This window comes from Syngnathus leptorhynchus, chromosome 11 (assembly GCF_054491065.1).
Source record: "Syngnathus leptorhynchus isolate UIUO chromosome 11, UIUO_Slep, whole genome shotgun sequence".
NCBI classification, from domain to species: Eukaryota; Metazoa; Chordata; class Actinopteri; order Syngnathiformes; family Syngnathidae; genus Syngnathus; species Syngnathus leptorhynchus.
In genome coordinates, this window is record NC_141205.1 from 4,704,205 (window position 1) to 4,730,658 (window position 26,454).

General features: G+C 42.2%; 1 protein-coding gene across 3 annotated transcripts in view; it reads left to right on the forward strand.

The window, feature by feature from the left end:
• Nucleotides 1–26,454, forward strand: part of plxna1b (plexin A1b) — a 116,901-nt gene that overhangs the window by 53,452 nt on the left and 36,995 nt on the right. For all 3 annotated transcript variants that reach the window (XM_085923415.1, XM_085923417.1, XM_085923416.1), the window contains exons 4-9: nucleotides 3,574–3,714; nucleotides 11,298–11,398; nucleotides 13,240–13,363; nucleotides 13,698–13,851; nucleotides 14,568–14,667; nucleotides 19,652–19,766. In XM_085923415.1, the coding sequence (XP_085779541.1) occupies nucleotides 3,574–3,714; nucleotides 11,298–11,398; nucleotides 13,240–13,363; nucleotides 13,698–13,851; nucleotides 14,568–14,667; nucleotides 19,652–19,766 (735 nt within the window). The remainder of the gene's footprint in view (nucleotides 1–3,573; nucleotides 3,715–11,297; nucleotides 11,399–13,239; nucleotides 13,364–13,697; nucleotides 13,852–14,567; nucleotides 14,668–19,651; nucleotides 19,767–26,454) is intronic.

Here is a 26,454-nt window from a genome sequence, read left to right on the forward strand (position 1 = left end):
GAATAACCTTGTGGAATAGATCGGCGACAATGATAGCAAGAATCAATGGTAGAAAATGCATGGGGAATACAGCCTTGAGAGGGGGGCGAAAACAGAGCGTAATGGCCGTGCACAATACTACCTTGACAATTGCGCAACATTAATAATGCACACATGTCCTTCATTTTCATTTGTGTATCAGCAAGGTTTCAAAAGTAATTCAGTATCACATTGTATTTTATAGTATGTACAGGTCTATAATCTGTTTGGATTTGTAAATATCTCATATAATGGAAACAAAAAAAATCCAGTCCAGGGTCAAATTGCGTTGCATAAATAATTCTGCCTGATTCACGCTTGATAAAATTTGTAAAATATAGTTTACCATAGTCGGATTGAACTGGGAAAGCTTTCAAGTTGGGATTGACCTTAAAAAAATTGTATGGATGAGGGAGGACCTGGTTTTAAGTGTTTCCATCCATTGTTCACTCTTTGATCCTCCTTGTGGCTCCGAACATAGCGCAGGTCCTATAGAACCCTGACACATTCCCTTTCTCTGTCCATCATGTTCTTTCTACTTTCCTTTCCTCCCCTTTGTTCTGTTCAGGGCCATACTGAATTCCCCTCTCCACAAAAAAAAACAAAACAACACACACTCATACATGCGGGGCCTCCTGCACTTCAAAGTCAGGAATGTGAGGCCTAACGCCATTATGCGGGGCCAGACGTGCTTATGTCACGTTTAAGGTGTTAAATGTGTGCATGGGTACCGAGCAAAATATGCTTTATGTTCATCCACATTTTCCAGAACTGTTTTAAAATGTCGCAGCCATTCCCTGATCAACGTGCAAAGGTTAAAGGTAACAATGCGTTGAAGATGTTCAACAGACCTGGAACACCTGGACCCTTTTATTCCGTGTTTTTCTACGTGAGGCTAATTTATGGCGTTTGAGAGTTTTACAGTTATTTATTTCCATCCCTTTTTTTAGTTCTCTTCACTTCTTTAGAATTATGGAGATTTTGATTTTTAACTGCTTCAAAATTTCCCGGCACCTATTCGTTTCTTCCGAGCATATCTCAAGTTTCATTTCCACTCGGTCCATCACTTGTCACTCTTGGCACTGACAGACATCGTTCTCATCATTTTCATGCTACTGTCTTATCAGCCAGCTCTTTCGCTGTCATGGCCCGGCCGCCCCATCACTAGCTTGCTATCACTGGTGTCTATCTCAGCCAAGCAGGCCTTGTGGCAAGATATCTTGGCACTGGGTGCGTTGGTGGGAATGAGGAAGGTTGGAGGAAAAAAATCCAGAGGTCAAATGGCCACATTGCTTCTTGGTCATGTGGCCAATCTCACAATCATACTAAGCAGTGATTCCCAACTGGTGTTATCGGAATTCAGTGACCAGTGAAGGAGAATTTAATTCCATTTGTGATCAAGTTTGGCCTGTGCCTCGGATTGGACTGTCTTCAGTTTTGGAGGTTTCATTATGATAAGATGGCAAAAAAAAAAAAAAAAGGGCTCCACCCAAATGCTTCTATGTATGAGTCTGCAAAAGCATCCATCAAGTATTTACTGGAAAGCTTAGCAATGAAGAGGAGACAATGACTGAGTGGCACTGTCTCTGGACGTTGCATTGATTTCTTGACTTGATAAACATGCACAGCCACATCATGAATACGCCTTAAATTTCAACACGCTAAAAGTAAATGACGCTTGTAGATTGATGGGACAGACCCGTCGATTTTTAGGGCTCCACACAGTCACCTTTTATTTTTTTTTCTATTAAGTTTGGCTGCCTTCTGGTAAACCGGTTAATAGATTGTGTTGCTTTTATCTCTTGTGCTGTTGGACTCAAACAATGTGTCCAATTCCTTCATCCGTCCGTCCATCCATCATTGTGTCCATCCCCATGGATTATGTCGTCAGTATTACACTTAAGTCTTCTTAGTAATGGTGTTCTCCTGCTGGTTTCAATATTTTCAGCTTTGGCTGTGCTCCCTTTTGGATAAATGGATATGAAACAATTATAATTAATTATAATAAATAATTAATTATTACTTCCTTTCACGGGTCGACTACCTTCAATTGCTTCCGTTTTTTTTCCCCTTATACATTCCTCACTTTCCACAATTGTGTTTTCACTGCATACAATATCCCTCTTGAGAGCGAAGGTTGAATGAAACAACAGCAGTTGGCAAAGGAGCAATTTGTCCGATGGTAAACTGGTACGCAAATATTTGCTGTCATTTTGATGTCAATGCAAATCTTTGGGTTGACGGTCACATGATGCGCTAATGAGAGAAGCTCACTGACAAGTTCGTCCACCCCAGCGTCATTCTTTGTTTTTTCTCATTTCTTCCTATCTCTTTAAAAATGATATTGAACTGCTTTGTTATTCATTTCTGGTCCAGATAGGATCCATCTGTGAATGTAACGCATTCCTTGTTTACTGCTCCATTATCTTGATAATATTGTCTTTATTTCCGCTTATCGCCAGTGCTTTATCTCTTTTTTTTTGGTTGGGCTCTTTCTCTTGCGGAAATAATAGGACGCCTGTCTGTTCGTCTGTAAACAAATTATTTAATATAACATGTTTATATTGAGTTTTCCCATCCACTATATTTTTTAGTCCATTTACATCCTGAGATACTTTTTACGATGTGCATATTTAGCAATAACTGTCTAATATGTTTGTTTCTAATCATACTTTATCTTCTATATCAGAGTGAGCCTATTTGTGTGTCTTTGTATACATTTTCCAACTACTCATTGCCTGCTGTCCCTTTCTTGTCATTGTGAGCTGATAGCAGAGCGACTTGACAATAACGGAGAGATGCTACTTGCCCTCCCCCCCCCCCCCCCCCCCCCCCAACCTCCCTCCCTTGCCACTGCTTTGTGATTTTCATTTGCTGCTGAGATGACTTTGGCTCCCAGCCATCCCAGCCAGACAATCTTCTATCCTCTCTCTGCTCCATTACTGTTCACGTCTTGTTGAACTGTTCAGCAAAGATCACAAAGACACTTAGACTTGCAAGGCTTCTACACAATGGTCATCCCTTTTTTCCACATCGAGATTATTAAAGAGATTAGCGTGATTCTTTCTGAGCAATGTATACTATTTTCCGCTTTGTTTGATTTCATTTGCTTGGGAGATGTGTTGTTTCTTTGAAAGGTTGAGTAGTTTCCCTTTCCATTTATCTACTCATGTAATCATTTCTCCATAACTATAATCAGTAGCAATAGAATCAACGCACACTATTGGCAAAGGCTTGCAATTAGGCCGATTTATTATGTCGAGCAGCCACTTTTCAATCAATTGTCAGATTGGATGCTTGCAGCGGCAGCGGGATGGATAAATAGCTGCTTGTGTATACGTGTTGCATTGACATTGTAGAGTCTGAGTTATGAGCTACAGTTTTCAGATGGAAGGAAAATTTGGCTAATATCTAAAGGGCATTGTTGTGCTTATATATGCGCTCTTGATTTGGAACATAAAAAAATTAAAATGATCCCCCCCAAAAAATCGCACAATGATTTCTTTTGCATGTTTTTTTTTTTATTTGTTGCATTGTCTGTGTTCTTTTTATTAGATCTTGGTGAACTCTGTGAGTCCAAACCGTCCATCAGTACTCTATGAAAAGGTGACTTTAAGTGAAGGAGGAAGTCCCATGCTGAGAGACATGCTCTTCAGCCCAGACCAGCAGTACCTCTACACACTGACTGACAGACAGGTGAGTTTGCCCTTCATGTCTGTTTAAAAAAATAAGTAAAAGCAAAACAAAACAGAAAACGACAAATAATAACAATCTGAGAAAAGTTACACCAAATAAAAAAAATGTCTGTACGTCATTCTAAGGTTAAGCCATATCCAGTTTTCTTGATGATGACTTTTTTGCATGCTTATGGTACACAATATTATTTTTATGGAAATTAACATGCCCCATTAAAAAAAAAAAAAATATATATATATATATATATATATATATACATACATATATATATATATATATATATATATATATATATATATATATATATATATATATATATATATATATATACATACACACACACACACACACACACACACACACACACACACACACACACACACACGAGCCAGCATGACCTCTAATAATGAACATGTACGCACACACAGAAATACAGAGGGTGAGCGGTCACATGTGCTGTGTGTGTCTACACACCTATGGTCATTACCAGCCCCACCGCTGATGTCGACTGTGATGGTAGGACTCAGAGAGCAATAAGACGGGGGATTGGAGGGGGGGGCGGGCAGGCGGGCAGGCGGAGGCGAGCGTGTCACAGCTCTGTCGCTCCCCAGGCCCAGCTGCTCCCCTCATTTGTCTGTCTCATTAGCGCACAGTGAGTGAAGGAAGCAGAGCCGGTGCTTGCATGATGCAAAGATGGCCTTTTTTAATAGATCTAAAGCGGCTGTCTGATTAAAACGGCCGAGATATATGTGTGATGTTTGCTTTTATGGAAGGTGTTGGAGACTTGGCAAATCTCCTATGTAGCGAGCCAAGCAGAGGCTATTAAATTGAATCATATTTCTCAGTTAAAGACCCCGTGGGCAAGGACTTTACAAGAGTTGACTTGGTCATTTGTGGTGAATAAACTTTTTAGAACTTAGAACAAACTGCACTTAGTTGTTGTACTTTCATGTACACACATGCTTGTCTTACTTTTTGTTAAATTGCCATTATAGGATAGCAGGCTTGAGTTAACCAAAGCAGGAAAGCGAGCGGGTTGCCAGACCTGCTTTTTGAAGCCCCTCCCCTCACTAATGACCAGAGGGGAGCAATTCCCCCCTCTTGCCCTCCACCCTCTCCTCATCTTATCCGCTGCCCTTCCATCTACTCCAACATGCCCCCCCACTCTACTTGTACAAATCTGTCTCGACTGACACACACTCACACACGTTTCCAACTAAGCCCAAATTGAGTCCTCCCCTCTCAGCTGCCTTATACTGATCCCATTGCCGTGTTTTTAATGATCTCTCGCTATTACCCCCTTTTGCACCTTTGCTCAACACACAACTACGGCAATGCAATTGAAGGACCGCAGGGCTGGATTTTATTCGCGACACACTGCAGGTTACTTTGCATGAGTCCGGCGGCCATGCTGTTCTTTTCCTATCTGCTCATGACATAGACGCGTGCACGCACGCAGTAGCTCTCTGCTGATCCTCAGTGGCGCGTGTGCGTGTCTGCTTGTAGCTGGTTGCCTGCAGGGGCTCCTCAGACAAGCCAAGAACATTAAGGTGTCACTGGACATATCCACTCGCGCATAGCCCAAGACAAGTCCTCCCTTTTCTCCATTGCTCCACACAGACACACACACACACACACACACACAAACACAAACACACACTGACATCACACAAGGCCTGGGCGGTGAATCAGAGTTAGGGGTGAGGCTCTATGATTTATGACTTGCTCAATTCCAGCTATATTCATCACTGTCATTATTATTGATAGAAGATATGACATCAGGAGAGGGCAGTCTGCTGAACGTGTGTGTGTGCTTGCGTGTGTGTTTGTGTATGTGTGCGTGTGTGTGCTTAGTGAGACAGGGTGTTAATACAATACAAAGTAGTAAATGGCTTTCCATTAAAGTATTTTATATTGTTATTTTTGGGCTGGAATTGATGTACTGTATGTCAGTTTTCATCACTTTTTTTTGCCAGCTAAATGTGGCATTTCCTCAGAGTCGCCTTTTCAATGGTACATTTTTCAATGATTGCTAATTGCATAATAACCCTTTTGAAGTATGTTGCAAACCAAGCACCTACCAAAGCTTGTAAGCAGACTTACACTACATAAATTATGGAGAGATTTAAGAACCTTTCCCACTGAGCTGCGAACAAATACGAGTGTTTCCAAAGATAGCACACGGGCTCTCGTCAGGGTTCATTCAAGGTTGCCCACAACTGTATCCCCTTTTTCTTAGTTTGCGTCTCGGATGGAAACCGATGTGTTGTATTGTCTGATTGATTCCCCACAACGAGGCGTAATTATTTAATGTCTCGCACATATGGTTTCATCACGCATCAGTCCGGGGCGCTTATGTTTGTGTGTCCGCCGATCTGTTTACATTCCTGTATTACTGGTCCGCCGCCAATCTCGTTAGTACACACATTAGCACTGGCTGACATCAACACACAAAACAAGGCAGCTGGTTGTATCAATCAAAACTGTCATTTAGTCAACTCAATACAGCTAATCAGTCAGGTCTAAGTGGCTCCGAGATTAATTTGCCCAATTTATCAACATACATTTCCGATAGAGAACAATCTGAGAAAAAGTAGTTTAAAATAACACATATTTGGCTGCCTCTTGATTTATTCGGCTTTTAAGTTTGTCGCATCTTAAATTCTTGGATTTATTCAGCATAGAGTGGATTTCATGCAGTTTTTTTTTTTAGAAATAATAATCGAAATATTTATTTAGATTACTTCCCGCCACCTCCTTTCAACTCCCTGGTTTATCCATGCAAGGCTTGAAAGAGCACAAACATCATACATTAGCTCGCCCAGGAGTGACTATGCACAGCAAAAGACTTTGAACAAGTCGGTGGTCTTTGTCATGCAAATGTTAATGGACGTGGCGCGGTGAGGCGAAAGCATCTGTGAAAAGGAGAGAGCGGCAAAAGCGAGTGCAGCGTTTTACTCGATTCTAAAAGTTCAAACCATTATTGCTCTTTTTCTCGCACAATGTGGAGCAGACACGCTGTGGTTTATTCAGTAGTGTTAATCTTAATGATTGATGAATGAATTTGGGCATTTTATGTCTAAATGTACGTTTGATGATAGCTCCAGAAAATATACAAAAGCTGAACAGCATGCAGTTAGCTAGCTATTATGCCCACACCCAAGAAAATACATTATTTAATACTAGTACTACTAATAATACTAATAATACAGCGTTGATCAAAAGAGAGAGCTTGTTTCTTGCAGCCTCGTTACACTTTCCCGTTCTATCTCTTGTGGGATTTTGCGGCATCGGAAAAAGTGTGTGCAGACGCGTCTTGATGCTATCAGTTCTAACGCAAGTCTAGCTGTCACGAGATAGCTCTGTCTTTCTCTCATCTCTTGCTGTTTTACTCCACTGTTGTCTCCCAAAAGGACGGCGCGATTGTCCAGACTGATAGGGTTGGAAAAGAAGGTGAGATAGATAGGGAGGTTAATGGTTTCTCTTCCTCTCCATTTGGCCCTACTCCTCAATCGAACATACAATTGGCGTCTTTTGTAGCTGGATGGCGATGAGTGGGAAAATGTGGTTCTGACTGACTTCTATGGAATGATGCCAGCCAAAAAGTTGATATGGCCTTCATTTTGTCACATCACACATTTGAGCCGAGTGTCTGTTCAAAACTTGGCCAATTGTTCTGAATTGAATTCTTTAGATGAAATATAAAACTCCCTAGCGAGCCGCTTTTCAGGTCAGGTTTTACACAACGGCAGCGTTATAGAGTCGAAATAAAACGAAACCGGGTCTCAAATTGGAAAAGTACTTTCTAACAGACAGAAAAATGGCGGACCAAGGCGCTATTGAGTGATTGTGTTGCTCAAGAGTTTGATAACACTTCTCCAGTTAAGTGAATGCCTTTTCTCTCTACACAGTCAGTTTTTATTTTTAAAATAGTATCTCCTCAATAGCTATAGGAAACAGTAAAAACATTGTTGCCATTTACTTCTTGGCATGTGACCAATGGCCATAAGAGAGGAAAATAATCATATTTGAGGTGGTACTTGAGGGAACCAGGAAAATAGATTGCTACTGCAAAGTGGTGTGTAATTCAGCAACATCACAGAGACGCTTGGTGGAGGTGGTGTACACCATGTACAGGTCGCCAGCCAATCTCAGGGCACTCAAAGACAAACGGACAAAAAAAAATTCACACTTACACCTAAGGTCAATTTTGAGTCTTCATTTAGGCGTGTCTGAAGACCCATGCAAGCACAGGGAGAACATGCAAACTCTGGACAGCAGGTCGTAAATGTAGCAGCGGAGCTAACACAACACTCCACACCTTAAACTAACAATGTAAACGATAAGCAGGTTATATATAAGTAGCACCACCTTGGAAAAGTTCATAACCTTTTACATCATCAATCCATATACTGAATAGCTAGGCAACCCAATAATTTTTGAAAATCTATTCACTGGAAACCGATTCTCAAATATTCCGATTTCCAATTCCGATTCCTAGTTATGACTACAGTAAATGTATTTATGCGTAAATGTACCCAAAGTGAAGCAGACGACTATAGCTGCAAGATTCGGATCTTCCCAACTTCCACAGCTCATCCAAACACCTTTGAGGAATGACTGTATTGTCTTCCCCCGTCTCTTCTGCTGGCGACCTGTGTACATGGCGCTGGGTCGCTTGGCAGTGCTAATGGAAATGCCAGCTGTGTGGCTTCTCACTCCTCACAAAGTCCATTTACTAAAGTGACAGAGTCATTTACCAGGCAGCCGCTCTCTCCCATCCGCAGTTAATTAGAAGACCTCCAGGCTCGTCTACCTTCGCCACTCACATCTACCCCGTCCGTCTCTCTTTTTCACCCTCTGACTTTTTCACACCTTTGTTTTGGCGGCTTTTTCTCCTTCAGTCCTTATCTTGGTCTGCTGTTTTGCTCTCTCCAATTTATTCTTCCATCCCCACCACATGCACCAACTGGCTACACAAAGAACTGTAGAGTCAACTGACCTATAGCGAGAGATTGGACTTTCCTGGAGTTAATTGGAACGTCCCTATAACAACAGCCGCAATGAAGACTGATGAGATTTAATTTTTTTTCAACATTTTTGTTCCTACTCACACAACCACACTTCTGTTGTAGTTAGGCTTAGCTAAAATATATCACAGAATCTCATAAATAAATGCCCCAAGTGGCTACAAGGGATATGAAGATTACCATGATGTACGTTGTAATCAAATGTACAAAATATTGACATACAAAACAATCAATGATTAACAAAACAACTTGTCTTCCTACTAATGGTGAGAGAAAAATATACGAACCAATACATTCTGACTCTATGCTGTCTTTTTTAATGTGGAAAAAAAAAAATAGCCTCAACAAGGCAGGGCCTTTTATGTGTTTAGATTTAATAAGCAATGAAAAGCCGCGTTAAAAGCTTTACACGTCCTTTGGGTTTGGGGGTGACCGTCACAAAGCCTGTTAGGTGCACTCTTAAAAGCAGGTGATAGCGCACTGTAAAAACAGATTGAAGAGGAAAGGTGGAAAGTTCACAGGCAAAAGAAGACGTCAAGACACTTCAGTCAGCCGGGCTGGAGCGGTCGGAGAAGGCAGAGAAAGGGGGGACTTGAGTTACAGTGCGTCGGCCATTGTAAATAAGAGGAGATGGCGAGAGAGAGAAGCATCCAGTCTTGCTTTATGAGGTCATTTAAAGGAGTAATGTGCTACGCAGCCTGAAATTGGCTTTCATTAAAAGAGCCATCGGGAGAGACTAGAAGAGGGAAACTGAGAATGTATGTCAGTATGTGTGGAGGCAACTCGTATATTATCATCAACACGGAGTACGTGTTGATTATTGGGATGCAAGTAGACTTCAGTGAGGCATTTTCCGATCCAATCAGACTAGTTCACCATAACGACTTTCTATTGCGTCAACATTTTCTTTTTCATTTTACCACATTTGCCTCATCACTTGTGATGGACAATCGGCCGTGTCTATCATCACACAGGCGCAATGACAAGGTGATGTAAGCTCACCACGGCCTGGTAGTGTAAAATGGATTTACGGCATGTGGCCCCATTGTCTTTAATCATCATCATCGTGATGTATGGAGAAGAGCTGTGATGATTCCTACTTGCGTTCCTCCTCTTTGTTAAATCACAATTCATTCTCAGAGATTTTTTTGCCCATTATCTGCTTATTCGTTCACACTGTTGTTCTTGTAGACATTGCTCAGCTCGCCTTTCAAATGGAATCTGGCTTCACACTCGTGGCGACAATGACGCATAGTAAGCGTCTGCCACCGTAACCCATCTCCTCATAGATTCCCCCTTTTGCGTGTTTGTCTTCCATGACGCTTTCATTCATCCAACCAACCGGCTGCTCCTCCCTCTTGTCTTCTCTGCTCTACACCTTTGCTCACTCGTATCATTTTCTATGGATCGCTCTCTGGATGTAATTGTGTTTCTTTTTTTTGCCTCCCTCTGCGCCATATTGTTCGTTTAAAAACATTGTAGCCAGACTTTGGGGCGCACAAATGAGTTCCATTATGTCACATCTGTCCTACATATCTGTTGTAGTTGGAGCCCACGTGGGACTCTTGGCCTCAAGTTTAATATTTTATTGCGCTGTTCCTTTGTGCTCCTGGATTTTCTCCTGCAGTCTCTGTTCTTCTTTTCAATCCGCAATATAGTATATCGTACACCCCGGTTGCACTTCATAAGAAGAAGCCACGCCCCCCCATTTGCCCCCACATTCCATTGAAAGCTGGTTCTCATAACATCCCTGTGTGACCACACTAGTTAGCCGGGGGATGTTTGTTAGATGTTGTTTCTCCCTAATAAGCAAGCTAAGTGCGCTGCTTGATTTAAAGTAGCCTGCAGTAGCAACTCGATACAAGGGCAGGCACACACATGTTCACACACCATGACGCAGGGATCGAGTTACTCAGCAACTCGGGGTCCCCGTTAGCGAGAAAAAGTTAATCATGGTTCCGCTCAAACCATGTTCCAATTCACTTTTGGTACACAAACCTACCAATAATTTTTTTTCAACAATTTTATGATCAGTTCTGAAAGCTAGAAACATTCACGTGCACTCAAGGACGTGTCCACTTTGTTGCACACATGCTTGTGATTTACCTGTCAAACATCAAGCGACAAATATCTTGAAATAGTTCTGCTTCCTGATCCCCTGGGAGCATGTTGTGAATAATCTCTTAACACCTTTAAGTGGAGTGAAGGGCACTTTTTTGTGTGTTTGGCGCCTCAGCAAGCCCACACTTCTGGCGTGCATCTGAATGAGTGACACACAAACACACATTGTCACATAGGACCTCTTTACCCCGACTTTGTTCAAACACTTGAGTTTGTCTCGCGACGTGTACACACTTTGACAGTTCCCTGTCTCCCAATGGTTTTTTTGAGGTCACCAAACAATCCATGATCACTTGTCGCGTCTCCCAGGATGCATTGCAAGGGTCTCACCTGCTTACGCTGTCAATTGCTCATCATGACCCAAGTTAATGGAGAAATAATGTCTCGACTAACCTTCTCTTTCTGTATTTATGCCGCTTGGTTTCTCTGCAGGTGGTGAGAGTTCCAGTGGAGAGTTGTGAGCAGTACACGACATGCGGAGAGTGTTTAGGCTCCAGAGACCCTCACTGTGGATGGTGTGTCCTCCACAATATGTAAGTACCCACACTGATTATTGAGGTTTGCTAACAGTCAAAATACTTGAGCTAAATTTATCTTGACCACTGTCTTAGACAGTAAATCCCGTTTCAATTTAGGATTAATTTCCCCAGCCAAAGTTTTGAGTTAATGTGAATATTTTGTTTTGAATATATGGTTGGTTCCCTGGAAGTGTGGTCCAGAAGTGTGCCATGAGAGTCAGATAGTCCCTTTATATCCTAACACAATCTCTTGCTTGATTTCTACCTTAAAGCCCAAATAATTCACCTAAAATTTGGTCAATGACTCAATTGAGTTACAATACTTACTTGAATATTGTTTTCACTATTAACAGTAAATACATTTAATGGGGTTTGGTGCAGGGTTTAAAATGTTCGAAATGCCAAACAAAATACCAATAATGGCTTGTGGCAAGCTTACCTATCCCCACTTTTTTCAAACTAAGTGAGTGCTAGTGAGTGTCAAGAGCAATTACATGTTATTGCAAGGTGACAGGAAGTTAGACTACATCCAGAAGACCGCAAGCATTTTGGCATAATGCCGTTTCCGGCCGTGTTAATTAAAACTAGACAACTTATCAGCAAGCTGTCTGTGCTTCAGGCACGCACAATCACACGTGTGCCACCCCTCCATCATTAAAATGACAACATGGTGACGAGCTTGAACCAGTGATAACCTGCCATTGGGCCACATCTCGACTGTGTGTCATGAACGCAGCTCGCTCATTTTTTAGCCGACTGTGTTGCCAAATCTGGCAAAGGCCCTGCGGATAAAAATGGGCAAATCTTAATAGGCAAATTATTTATAAGCCTCGTTGCAGGCCTCTGGTGCCTTTAGCCACATCATATTAATAGCCATGGTAGTTTCAATCAACAGTAGAATTGAGCTGGGCACACGCACACACATGCAGGGGTTTTTAGGAAATACGCACACACGAGCTGCAGCAAAAAAGAAAAGAAACATCTCCTCATAGTCTTTGTGTGTGTGTGTGTGTGTGTGTGTGTGTGTGTGTGTGTGTGTGTGTGTGTGTGTGTGTGTGTGTGTGTGTGTGTGTGTGTGTGTGTGTGTGTGTGTGTGTGTGTGTGTGTGTGTGTGTGTGTGTGTGTGTGTGTGAGTTTACGAGTAGTCGGAGGGGCTTCTGGCGATCGAACAAACGCCTCGACCAGACTAACTAAATGAGAGGACGGGGGCCGCTCACGGAGGGAAGCAGTTAGCATTTTTTCCCGCGTCCCCATTATTGTCAGTCCTTCTCAGAGTGCCACATCAGCTCTTTTCACTCACCTCCGGGACCAGTTGTTGTTAACGCTGAGGTGAAGTGATAGCTAATGCATTATGAATAGCTAATAGTAAAACTGCTGCACGGCGATGCTTTTTTTTTGTCTCCTCGTCATCAGCTGCCTGGTAATAAGCAGAGGGAAATTGCTGACCCTTTTTGCTATGTGCTGGATTTGAATTGTATCATTTTTACAGCTCAGTGAAACTTTAATGGTTGCATATATATCTCCTGACAAGTTGGAATTGGACGGGACTGTAAAGTGAACAGATGAGGAGCTGTATGGGAGTACACAGCTTAGTGTTTCTTGCACAAATGTCAAGGCCACCAGGGTAATGATGTTTAGGCCTGCCGTAATGGCCGTGGCGAGCTATTAGCCAATTTGTCTTCTATTATTGCTCTCGTTTACCGCGTGAAGGTGATTGTTCTGCTTCTTTATCATGTTTAAAATGATTGTCATAACATCACAACTGCTCACAACACTCATCTTTGCCCCTGTCTCTTTCTCGTCACTCTTTTTTTTTTTCCCCATCGCTCCACCTTTCCTTTCCCGCTGCTCTAAAGATGCTCACGAAAGGACCGTTGTGAAAGGGCGGGAGAACCGCAGAGGTTTGCGTCAGACCAAAGGCAGTGTGTGGAGCTCACCGTTCAGCCCAGAAATATTTCCGTTACCATGTCGGAAGTGCAGGTATGTGTTTTTATATTTTAACTCTCTTTGAGAAGATCTATACAAAGGAAATGTGATACCATTGTGATTCTAAAACTGAAAATGGATCCCAACTGGTTCTTGGTGCAGAATAACACACACATTAACCTTGCTATAATTATAATAGCTGCCATTGTAACAGATGCACACACAAATTACCGGGCACATCACACACCCACACGTAGCCCAGCTTCACTCCCCCCCCCCCCACACACACAGTGCCCATTAACCCCCATGTCATATCTTATAACAATCCATGTACACGTGTCCTTCCATTGATCTTGCACTGATTGCCTGGCTCTCCCTCTTTCAAAAGCTGGTCCTTCAGGCTCGTAACGTGCCTGATCTATCGGCGGGGGTCAACTGCTCCTTCGAGGACTACGTGGAGACCGAGGGACTGATCCAAGGCGGACACATTTACTGCCTGTCCCCCTCAGCCCGTGACGTCATCCCCATCACGCGGAACAAAGGTCGGACATGTTTAGCCGGGTGATGAAATCACTAATCAGAGGATCTTCCATTTTGCTTTTGCTGATTCTCTTTGAAAGTTTTGTTGCATATGCTCCCTTCCACATTGTGCCCAGAATTCATTTGCTGCTATTAATTCATCAGCATAGGCTGATGTGTCCTCCTGAGGTTTTTTTTTCTACTGTGCAATCTGAGAAGGATGCAGCTGTGCAGCTACCAGAAAATATTTTTAGCAGTATTAGATGATTTGCTGAGTGTGACTCTATCCAGAATACCTTGTCATTACCAATAATTCTTGGCCGTTCCATTTCAAAGCCTCCTAACTCAAGTTTGCATTTTTCCCCTGAAAATAGCCACGTTTTTGAATTCCCATTATCATGCATTATGCACTGTTGTCAGTTTCACTTATTTATTTTTTCTTTCCTTCTAAAGGACACTGCTTGTGCCTCTAACTTATTTTCAAAGCCAGGAATCGGTGATTATGGCTGTATTTAGACGTATCCGCTTCCTCTTGTTTTAGCAGAGATAGTGCATATCAGCTTCTATTTTTGCCACACAAATGATGAATGTATTCCAAGCACCAAAAGGCTCTATATGCAATGTGGAAGTTTTCTCCAAGTGGCACTGTAATTTTTTAACTCCAGTTGCAGCATCCAAACATTGTTACTGTTATTTATTTATTTATTTATTTTCTTTATTTTGTTTATTGTTCATTTAGGTGACAAGCGTGTGGTGAAGCTTTATCTGAAATCCAAGGAAACAGGCAAGAAGTTCGCCAGTGTCGATTTTGTCTTCTACAACTGCAGTGTCCACCATTCGTAAGTTCCCACATTTTATTAATCGTGCGGGCATTTAATATGGATTTGCTCATCGGTTTCATTTAGTTCTTCCCTTCTCGCTTTACATGTTCCGTCCCTCTGTCCTCTTTTCCCATGGGATGACTCACACAATAAACACCCATCTTCCTTTTAAGTCCACACGGGTTATCGCATTACCTTTAGAGTGAAAAATCGAACATGATGTATATATGTAACGATTGTGATATGAGATGGTTATTCTAGTCTCATTATCATAACCCATGACACACTAATAAATCTTGTATTATTAATTCATTGCCGGACGACCTGTTATAGTGTTCCTACGAACCTTGTTTCTCACTAATTCTTCTCGTTTTAAAAAGAGATGCTCCATCTGGTTCTTATTTACACATACAAGACAAAATACCGTACCGGAGAGCAGTGAATTAGTCAAAATTAGTCTCCTCTGCAGTTGGATGCCCTCCGTTTTTTTGTTTTTTTTGCAGTCACATCTCTCTAACTTAGTGTTCAGTCCAGTGTCTGATGCCGGGATCAAATAATCCTTCAGCTCTGAATCAAATCACCCCGATTACCCGCCCTTGAGTCTCAGACTCTCCCTCTGTCCACCCATGGCTGATCCAGTGGAGGCTAAAACGTCTGGTGGGGTATTAGCCCCAGGGCAGCAGATGGCCAGTAGGCCCCCGGGATACCGCAGGGCTCCATTCTGACTTCCCTCTGGATGTTAGCTGAGCCTCCTTCGAGGATTACCCACAAACACGCTCGTACATTCACATGCACAGCCACACTTCTCCCCGCTCAGTCACTTATTGCTCATTTAAGCGCCGAATGTCTCGGACACCTTATCTGTCACTTCGACCTTTGACCTGGTTGCACAGAACCTCTGTCGCAGTATGTGAATCCCTCGCCGAAACCGCAACGATTAGCCCAGCTGGTTAAGGGCGCCGCGGTTTACAATGTCTAATCACGCTTAATTCATCTCCCATAAGGACCTGGTGATATTTGCTTTTAACTCTGCGTGCCTTTTTATTCCCAAGGTAGTACAAAATCCTTTATGCTCTGAGAAAGTATACTCAATTAAAATGAAAGGTGTCACATGGATGTATTGCAATACAAAGTCCCATTAAGGTTTATGACGTTCCTCCTCGTATGGAAGCAGCCTCAAATAAGAAGCGAGGTAAGAGAGTCTCCCATTTGAGGCTATTACCCCAATGAGCTGATTAAATCTACTCCCAGGGCCGATCTAATATGGCCTTTGAGGGATGTAATGGACATGTTTAATTAAGTTACAGATATGCCACGTTGCATCTTTGCCACTGACTTTTATGGCGAACGAAGCTGCAGAGATAAGGATCCCATTTAAAGGTGGCACTCTGTCCCATATAGGCGTAGTGGCCCTTGGGCATCAAGGTAAAAGGTATTAATGATTTCAAGTCCATGCATTAAAATGCCAAATTTATATGTGTGCCATACTTTCAGTTGCCATTCCTCACACAGTCAATTGCTCCTTTAAGTGGTGTGGAGGAAGCCACCGTACAAAGACACTCAAAAAACATTGAAGCACATTTGCAAGCACGTGTTCTTCATTAATATTCCTTTATACAGTTGTGTTGAACCCTGGCATTATCTCGATATATTTTTTAATAATTTATGCTTCCACTGTCGCACAACCTCCCATCTCCAAAATGTATACACCCCTCCTGCCTGTTTATACAACTGATTGTTTCAGTCCTTGCCTTTTCAAAAATGCCATACATTTGCATAGTGCATAATCTAATTAGAATTCCCACTGTTTCAGTTTAAGGGTTGCTGAGATTGAAATAGAAAATCACCCACGGCCACGATTGCGCCGTAATTAAATATTTCCATAAGCATTTTCTCATTTCTCCTCCCTCTGTTTATTAAGATTGGGAGGATGGAATTAGGGTTAAGCTTTAATGACCTACAGTACCTGTCGTGGTACAGCTCTCCATATTTTGTGAGTTTATCACAATGACCAAATTTCCTTAATTGACCATGGGAAAAATGATCAAACAAATAACTGTCATTTTAGGCGACAGGAACTATTTAACAGTTCCAATCGTACTAATCAGAACTGCTGTCTTTTGGAGTGGAACTGGCTGATCATTTTGCACCTTTCTGAGACAGCACACTGCACAAAATTCAATATTTTTTCCATTCAGCATGTCAACTGTGTATTTACTCACAAACTCGCTGGGTAAAGGGATCAGATGTAAATCAACCTGTAAATTATTAAACTCCCCTTCCAAACGGAAGTCGATAAATAACTCATTTTGGTGAGAGTAGTGCTGTCAAACAGACCTCATTAGGTTAGGTGATTGTGTTGAACACTCCAAACTGACCGCGGGTTGAGGAATGATTAGGTATTTGTGTTGTATTTTTATTCCAGGTCTGCAATAATAGTACTGGCGCTCTCGAGGCAGTGCTGGTGGATTAGCATCTGAATAGGCATTAGCATTATGAGCATGGGGCCTGTCTGCTGCTTCTCAAATCCTCTGAGTAATAATAGCTGATGGCCATTCAAGGGGTAGAAATAAGGCAACACTTGGGGGTCTGAAAGAATGAGCCCACCGCTGATACATGGAAAAATATCAAACATTCCACGATGCGCCTTGGTAGGGCTCAGGGCGAAGTTGCACCTCGGCTAAAAGCGAGGCTGTGAGATCCTAAGGAAGGGAGACCCTGGTCACTTGAAGGGAGCAAAGAGTGAGCAGCAGGGGGTTGTCAAACAGAGCTTAGTTGCCCTGGGTGGCACCCGTAATGACTCGGCTCCTATTTCAAAGGGCACAACCATAAAAGTTGGCATCGGCAACCTGCTGACATTTTGCTCGTTATTTTCATCACTGGGACATGAGCGAGGCTGATTTGACTTAAATAAAAGATGAAAGTCAAATATTATCCGGACATTGTGACAGATGTGATGTGACCGTGTGTTGTTGCTGATGCTCGTTTTTTTGATACTTGTTGAATTGGCAAGCTGCTGAATTTTAATGAGACCTACTCTAATGATGGGCCTAAAAAAAACACAAAAAAACAAAGAATGTTTTTCCTCATGAACTGGCATTGTGGAAACAACTGAAACTGATATTAGATGATTCCTTTAAAATCAAAATCTCAAATGGGTTCGTCATTTTGAATGTTTTGAGCTCCAATTTTGAAGCCATTGGTGAATTGTGACCCTAAAACCAAGATATAGACTGTAACACGGGTTACTTTTACCGTCGCCCACCCATTTACATCCGTTTTTCTTGACAAAACTGTTTTAAGAATCCGGGTTTAGTCTGGGGGCTTTATGCTAAGCTAAACTAGCGTGCCCTACTCATTCCCCCTCCATTTATTTGTAACAATGATAAATTCCTATTTGCTCTTGTGCAGTATTAAGAGGCCTGTTATTTCCTTAGCCGCTCATCCCTCATTGTAAATGGACAGCTTCTCTCAGCACAATGCTAAATTGGTCAATTAAAGCAGCAGTGGGATTGAATTAAGCCCCGGCCTCTGATCTTGCTCAAAAGGAGGAGCCCTCACTGGAAACGATCGCTTAAAGTGCATACCTAACAAACGAGCCGCTCTAATTGATTCAAATGAATCCATGTCAGGGTTTGATGGATTTGTATATAGGCTGGAGATGAAACTCAAATTTTTCATGCGGATAAGTGAAACGGTGGCGAGCGTTTCACGAAGGGTTAAAATATGTTTGAGTGCTTGTCGGAAGCGTACTCAAAGCAGCTCGGACGTACGTACTGTGGCAGATGTGTTTGAATACAAATCGGCATGCATATTAAGCATCTCTATCCTTTCTTTTATTGTCAGAAATCCAGGTTTGTAACAATTGCCTTATTTTATTATATTCAGAATAAACCATATGCTCACTTAGTTTTGTGAATGCAAAATAAGCCATACAGAGACAATGTGCACTGAAGACAAAATACGTTAGAGAGCTTTGTTATTAAATGAAAGTTTTATTCATAGAGTCATATTGGTCACATTAAACTTCGAGGTTTGCATGTAAATGAGTTTCTGTAAAGTGTAATACGTCTCAAGGGCCGAAAATGGCCAATAACCCGAAGCTGTGTTGATGAACTGTGCACTTGAAACTGTCACACACCACCGTTAGTTCCCCCCTCACATGTGAACACATTTAGAGCAGCCAAATAACTTGTAGGCCAATCTTTCCTCCCTTTGCCCCCCTCCGTCCCCTGTGAGACCCCCAGACGGAGCCCCGCAGGCTACATACCCCCTCCACGTTTTCCCTCTCCCACGATAGGATGGCGTCTCGGCGTCTATGAGGCAAATCCACCTGCTTTTGATCTCTGCTCTGTTTCCATCTCTTCTTTCTCCCATCATGTTCTTTCAGCCCGTCTATCTCCACCTCACCTCTGCCGGAGCAGGTGAATTAAAAATGGTGGAGGCATTATAGCCTCACGGATGAAAGAGGGCTTTAGACAAAGAACATGGGGAGGCAGAGCCTATAAAAAAAAAAAAAAACGAAGTCTGTAGCAAATGAAAGGGATTGGAGGCATGAAATGATGAAAACACAAAAAGAAAAACTCCTGAAATGGATGCACAGCAGAGTGGACATGTTGCAACGAGAATCACTGAGCTCTTAGAGATAAATAAGGGCTGCGGTGGGAGAAAAATGAGGTGGGCGAAAGGTGTGCGGAGCAGGTCAGACAAAGTGCACATTTGACAGCGTGTGATAAAAAGATGTATTTTATCAAAAAATCGGAGAGAAATATACTCACCTTTATGTTCCATAAATATTAAAATATAAATGAGCAACCAAATTTCAGGATTTGTTATTCACACACAAAATTAGGCTAAAAATGTCAAATGTTGTAAATTGCTATAAAATGCTGTAAAATGTTCAAACCGGGTGTAAAACTGCTTTGAATTCCATCTTTTGCTGTGTATTAGTTATTAATTTGCCTCAGCAACGTTCATCACGTCTGTATTTTGTATTTTTTAGCTGCCTCTCGTGTGTCAACGGATCATTCCCATGCTACTGGTGCAAGTACCGACACATGTGTACCCAGAACGCCAACGACTGCTCCTTTCAAGAGGGACGAGTTAACATTTCGGAGGTAAATTCAGCCCTAAACTGTACGCCCTACTTCTTCTGCAAATATTTGTGTCTTTGTCTTCTACCCTTGAACGTGTTATGAATTTATCCTACCCCATATGCATACCAAGGATGTATCATGTTTCCATGTCGCTACCTTCTCCATAAATACTGTCCATGGGGAGCACTTTACCCACATCCTAATTTAATCTCTAAGAATAAAACCACAAATTGTTTTCTAATGCGCACACCCACTTTAATTTTTGCTTCAGCTTTCCTTTCATCACACCGCTGTGTGTATCACAACAGTAATAATTCCGCTGCAGCCCATAAAGCCATAAGCAGGCCGAGAATGAATAAATGTCCGTGGAAATATTGCTTTGCTTTTACATAAGCAAATGTTGCATTAGCATAAAAGCTAATATCAATCGTGCCGAATAGCTGCTTGGGCAGGCTGCGTGTAAAACATAACAAGCGTTAACAACTCCTCAAATGTATGCACCGATTTTAGTATTGTACACAGTGTTGTTTGATCCTTTTCCTTTTTTTCCACCTCATGAATGTATTCAAATGCATATCTTCTCATTTTTAAATCAACTTCTGAATGGAAATGTGTCTTGCTCCCGACCGACGGACAGTCGTGCCTTCATCTTATCTGATTTAGGCTACGCATTCTGTTAGGACTCTCCCTGTTATCTCAACGTAGATGAAAGATGTTATATCGGCCTTTATTAATTGGCCAACCTTTATCCAATTACTTCCCCCTGTATCTTCCCTCTGAACCGACCCAAGGGAGAATCTCAAACACTAGCATCCAGAAGCAAAGCCTCGGACTTTATCCGAAACAACACGCAGGCCGAGCCTTCATGCCTCACAGAGCCGACGTTAGCCGATTAGTGCACCCATCTGCGAGGCATGAGGAGAGCGTTGCTGAGCTGAGAGAGGCTGGCGGCCCGATGGATGGGTAAACAGGAAAGGCCTGCAGTGATCATGGGAGAAGTGCGAGTAAACATACAAACTAATTGAAATTGGCACAGAGACTGACTTTGACAAAATCAAGACACAAAAGGGAGATCGCAAGATTGAGGACGAATGAAAGAGGCGAGCTGGAAAATATGTGATATGACCAAAACATCTGCTATCGTCTCATTGGCCCAAGAAACCGGCGGTCACATTCTCCACAAGGAAATCCATCATGTGTGCTGTCTATCTCCCGCCCATGCACACACACACGACAACGGTGCTTTGTGTCTTTCACGTGCTGAAGTGTAAACACTGTGACAGTGACGGGCACGCACACACACACGTAATCATCCATCATCCTTTTCTGGGCTGCCATATCCATTAGTTGCACTCTCTGTGGCCCGACCGGTACACTTCTTCGCTGTAGGCTAGACTTAGCCCGCCCTTCTCCGAGGCCCATCTTTCTCTCTACTCTGAGTCTCTCCTTCCTTCCTCACCTCTCCTTTACCTTGCGTCGTCTTGACTTCGCATGACCTGACATTATCCCGTCTTTCCCCAAAAATCCCACAACAAGCAGTTGTCTAAATCATTTGCTAGTATATACTTCACCCGGAGTGTTTTCTGTGACTAAAAAAATGCTGACAGACATTCCTTCCTTGCTTAACACCATAATTCAGTTTCCACTGCTCTAATGAAATGTAATCATTGCGTCTCACATTGGCAATAATAAATGAACATCCAACATTTTCATTTATAAACTGTAGCACAATTTGTTTCTTGCTCGAGTCTTTTCCTCATAGCTTTCACAGTACGTGTTGCCATGACAACATAATTCAAATGTCCTCCCTTCTTCTTGCACATCACATGTGTTAGCCATGAACTTTATGAAATGGCATATAATATATATCTTAATAACTTACAGGGAAAAGAAGCTGAAACCTGAAGAGAAATGTAATTAAACAAGCCTATTGGTAGTAGGCAGTAAAAAGGAGGTTGATATTGATGGAGGGGCGGGGCTTCTTTTCTTCCCTTCAAGTTGCTCTTTTATCATTTCCACGATTCTCTCTTCTTTCTCCTTCACCTTTAGTCACCTCCCCCTTCCCTGAAATGAAAAGCTACATTCTTGATGAGTACCAGACACAATATTAGCTATTTGGGCTTAGCTCATTTAAGACATGTCCTTAATGTGTGTTTGACTACAAAACACAGTTCGGTCTTGCACGAGCAAACAAGGCGAGGCTTAATTGTATCCTGCTAGGGGAAACTCTGGGGATACTGTGCATTCACAGTCAGTTGTCCACTGCAGAGATTGTTTGGGGCACTCAACACAAGTCAGCATTGTGTTCGGTGTTAGTAATACTAGAGATCTCAACTGATGCAATGTAGAATGTTTTATTTTTCTTGGTCTTAATCTTGTACAAAGTCAGTAAATAATGGAAGAAGATAATTAAAAAAAAAAGAAAATTTATGGCATTATTGGAACCTCATTGCATACCTTGAAAAATGTTTTATGGTGTGTAAAAATTTTAGTAACATCAATAATTGTGCAATCTATACTACAATCTCTCTAAGGACGTACATCATTTCATTTTCATTTTAAACCAAATAAATCTAAAACCTTGTTCTTACTTTCTTTTATCCTGACATTTAGTTACGGTCTTTTTGTTCTTTCGAGCCAAGACAATTTTGTGGCTCTCCAAAACGTCACCTGCCTTTCATCACTAAGAATTGGGGTTAAGGACGGTTTACTTTGACACACTAAAAGACACACACATCACCGCACGCCACATGCGAGAAACAAAATCATCTCTGAAATTATTCTGGTCGACACATGCTTACACTCACAAAGTGCTCCTATCTGTTGCCAATTACACCCATGTAATGCTTACGTACGACACATTGCTCTTTGACACTACATGAACCAAGGCTCCGTCTAGTCTGCGCTCAGAACAAAACATGAGCACATTTTCTCAGTCTCTGTCTTTCTATCATTCACACCCTTTAAATAAGCACGTGCACTTATAGCTCACAGGCTACCCACACATTCTTCGACAACCATAGAAATACTTTTTAACTCTCTCTCAGACACACACACACAAACACACTATAGCTGAGCTGACAGGGCTATTTGCGACAGAGGTGTGAAGGCCCCAGACCGTGACATTCTGGCACACTCAGTTTACTCTGCCTGGTAGTCACGTACGGAACAGGGCAGACACACACACACACACACACACACACACACACACACACACACACACACACACACATTGTAAGCCGAGGCCACTTGAGGGGCTTGACTCTGTCTGCACGCATATGTGCAGTCACACATGCACACACACGTGTGACTGTTTCTTATCAGGGTACAGCACAACCAGCAGCTCAGGGCTGCGGGGTCCATCTGGGTTTGGGAGAAGGTGGTCGGGGTTGGGGGGGATGTTCGATGAATGATACCCGGCCATTATATCCTCTGCCCGTTTTTTCCTTATTCTTTCCCTTCATTCACCCCGCGTTTGTGATCATATCATGTTTTAGGTGCCGTCATTCTATCCCGTGACCACCATTCCAATGATTTTTCACTCCTTTGTTTTATCACTTCACGCAGCTTCCTATCTCAAAGTGTCAGATGTCTTTGTTTGGGCACTTCTCTTAAGAGTTTAAAAGCGACTCACTCTTGTGTGCGTGCCTCTGTGAAATATTAAAAAGATAGTTGCCTTGTTTCATGAAATATAAACAAAGAAAGGGACAAATAAATCAATGACCAACCAAGGAAGAAGTAATTTATAATATCGCACCATGCAGCATGGATATTTTAGGATGACATACCAGCCGTAATTGAAACCAGATGGATATAAACACAATGAAATGGGGGGGAGAAGGAGGGGGGATGAAGACAATAGCAAGAAGCCACGTCAAGGAACTGTAACAAGCAGGAGATTACAGTCAGAGTGACGCAATGTATTTTGCAACTGCTGCATGTGCTTACAGAGAGAGAGCGGGAAGGGAGAAGACATGTGGAAGTGGAAGCTCGAAGTAAGCGCGTACTCTCCTCGCCAGATGGATCTTCACTGGACCGTAGCTGGCCAGTATTTAACCCTTGCTTTTGTAGCGGTGCACCACCTTTAGCTGTCAAGCCACTTAGACTGTTACAGTATACTTCAGACACCTCTGGAAAGTTAGAATGGCATACGCATACATAGTCCATGTTATTGGAATTTGTTAATAGAGGATTATATGGGAGGGGATTAAGTGTATTTGTATTTTAGCTCTGTAATGTGTCACACATTGTGTTGTGTGTGATTTGGATCTTCTCCTCCCTCTGATCATCTCATGCATTTGAGCACGTGTTGTGTGTGTTACACACGATGTGTCATGCATGCAGGTGTGTGCGTCCTCCCCGCTGTCTCTTTTTAGGCTATTTATAGTCCAACTGTCACACAGCTTATCCTTTGGGTTTTCCTTTGCAGATCTTAAAACATTTCCACTGCAGATTATTTCAAATGCATTCATTATTCCAAAGCTGACACTGGGCAATCAAAAATGGTGTGTTCTCTTTCTACCCCGTCGTGTAGACAACAGGGCTAGAAGGCTCGAGAAATTATGCACTTGTTGGAATGGCTGCTGGCATAATGATTTTTATTTTTTTATTCTTAACTATCATGGACTCTCCCAACTTGTACTGAAGATGAAAAGAAAGAAAAAAGGAGAAATGAAAGGATTAGCCAATGTGTTGAATACTGACTGAAATCAGTGTGATCTTACAGAAGAAAAAATGTGAGGACGTTATATAAGCGCGAATATCCCGGCACCCAAATTAGTAACATCATAGGTTCGGAACACGCATAAGTGTGTTTTAATGCGAGTGTGTGTCTGTGTCAGTCACCGGTCCCCGCGGTTTAATTATTCAGACTGTATTAAATCTTCATCTCTGCAGCCTGCCTAATGTGAACACAGATGAATTTTGCATTTTCTCGATCCAACCCAGAGAGTGAGAGGACGAGATAACTGCACAGTCACTGAGCGAGGGGGATGATGTTGGAGGAAGACGGGCAAATAATACCGCAATGTAAGCCGCAGGAAAAACAAACTCAAAAGGAGGCAAGAATATGATAATAGGTAGCAGCGACTGCCTGCTGAGATGGAGAAGTATTGCAAAAGAGGGGGAAGGAGACACTCTGCTCAGTAATGAATGCGTCATTCAGCCTTACGAGACTATTTGACCTGTCTGTGTCATCTTGTCATCGTGCTGAGTTCTGAAAGCCATCAACAAAGTCGCTCGAGTCTGCTGCCACTGAGTTCTGTGATTACAGGGAATTAATTTTCCAGTTAGATTAATAAATTGTTTTAATAGAATTGTATCAATGTAAAAAATAATAGTATTGGGGGTAGGGCTAAATCAATTTAAGTTAGAACATAGATTATTGACATTTTTGGCAACACTGGTGCAATGTTGCTGCGTTGTTTTTACAATCTAAGATGGAGAACAATACCAAGGACGTCACTTAAATTTGAATCAATTTGTTGCCTTGGAATTTTGAGGTTAGAATGTAGAAACAAGAGAAATGCAAAAAGGGTTCTGGGCCATAAAGTAAAAACCTGAAAGATGTTTTTAGTTAACTCATTCACTGCCATTGACGATTCTAGACATCAAAAGTTTATTTTAACTGGTCTGGCACTCAATAAGTGAAATATTCATACTGCAAGTGACGCATGGAGCAAAATGAAAAACTTAAAAACGTTTTTGGTCATGATTTGTGTGTTCAATTGGCTCATTTAAATCACCTAAAACCATAACGGCAGTCTATAACGATCGTACCAAACACAAGCTTGGCTAATTATTTTGACTCGTCCCTTAGAGATAAAATACGGCTCCGAGAAGAGTCATTGCTTGGAGACGTCACAGCGTACCTCTTGAATCAAAGTTTGTCTTTGAAAAGCATGCGACGTGATTACTGCTGACATATTTGGGTTAGCATGATAATGGGGTGCCAAGCCCCCACCCACACCACAAAAATCTATAAGGAGGAAACAAAGAATCTCACTGGGGGTGAAAAAAAAAAGCACATTTCTGCATGGCCTACATGTATGTTGAAGAGGATCAACTGTGTAGGTTTGCCAGGCTGTCAAGAATAGAGGATTATAGCAGAGAAGTTGAAATCAACATGTATGACATTAAAGCATGGACACGCATCCGGATGTATGTTTAGGAGGAAGACACATCACAAGCTTGTGCTCGGTGTGACTTTGATAATCCCCCCCCCTCGCTAAATAGCATTCATAACACACGTTCTTGTTTCTCTACTCTGTGATTCCTCCGCACGCTGTTTTCCCTTTCACTCCTGATCTTTGGCGCTCCCTCTCCTCGCTCAGTTCTGCTCGGAAGCGAAGGGTGTAGGCGGACAATCTCAGTCCCTTTCAAGGTTCAAAGTCTCCTTTCTTCCTCGGCTTCGCTCGCTCCTGCGCTGTTCTACATGTCGCAGCCTTATTAAATTGTTCCACGCTCTCCCGCTCTTTTTTTTTTTTTTTTTTTTTTCCCCCCCTCAGCCCTTCCCCACATTAAGTGTCGAGCCGGTCGCAGAACATCTTTCTGCTTCCTGCCTGCTAATGAGACGACCTCCGCATTCACACCTTTTTGCACACACTTCAACGCTACAGCTCTTTTTTTTTTTATAAGACACGTTTCATGTTGTTTGTCATGATTGTTGTATGTTTTGCACATACCTGTGTGCAGAGGAGCATTACTTTGT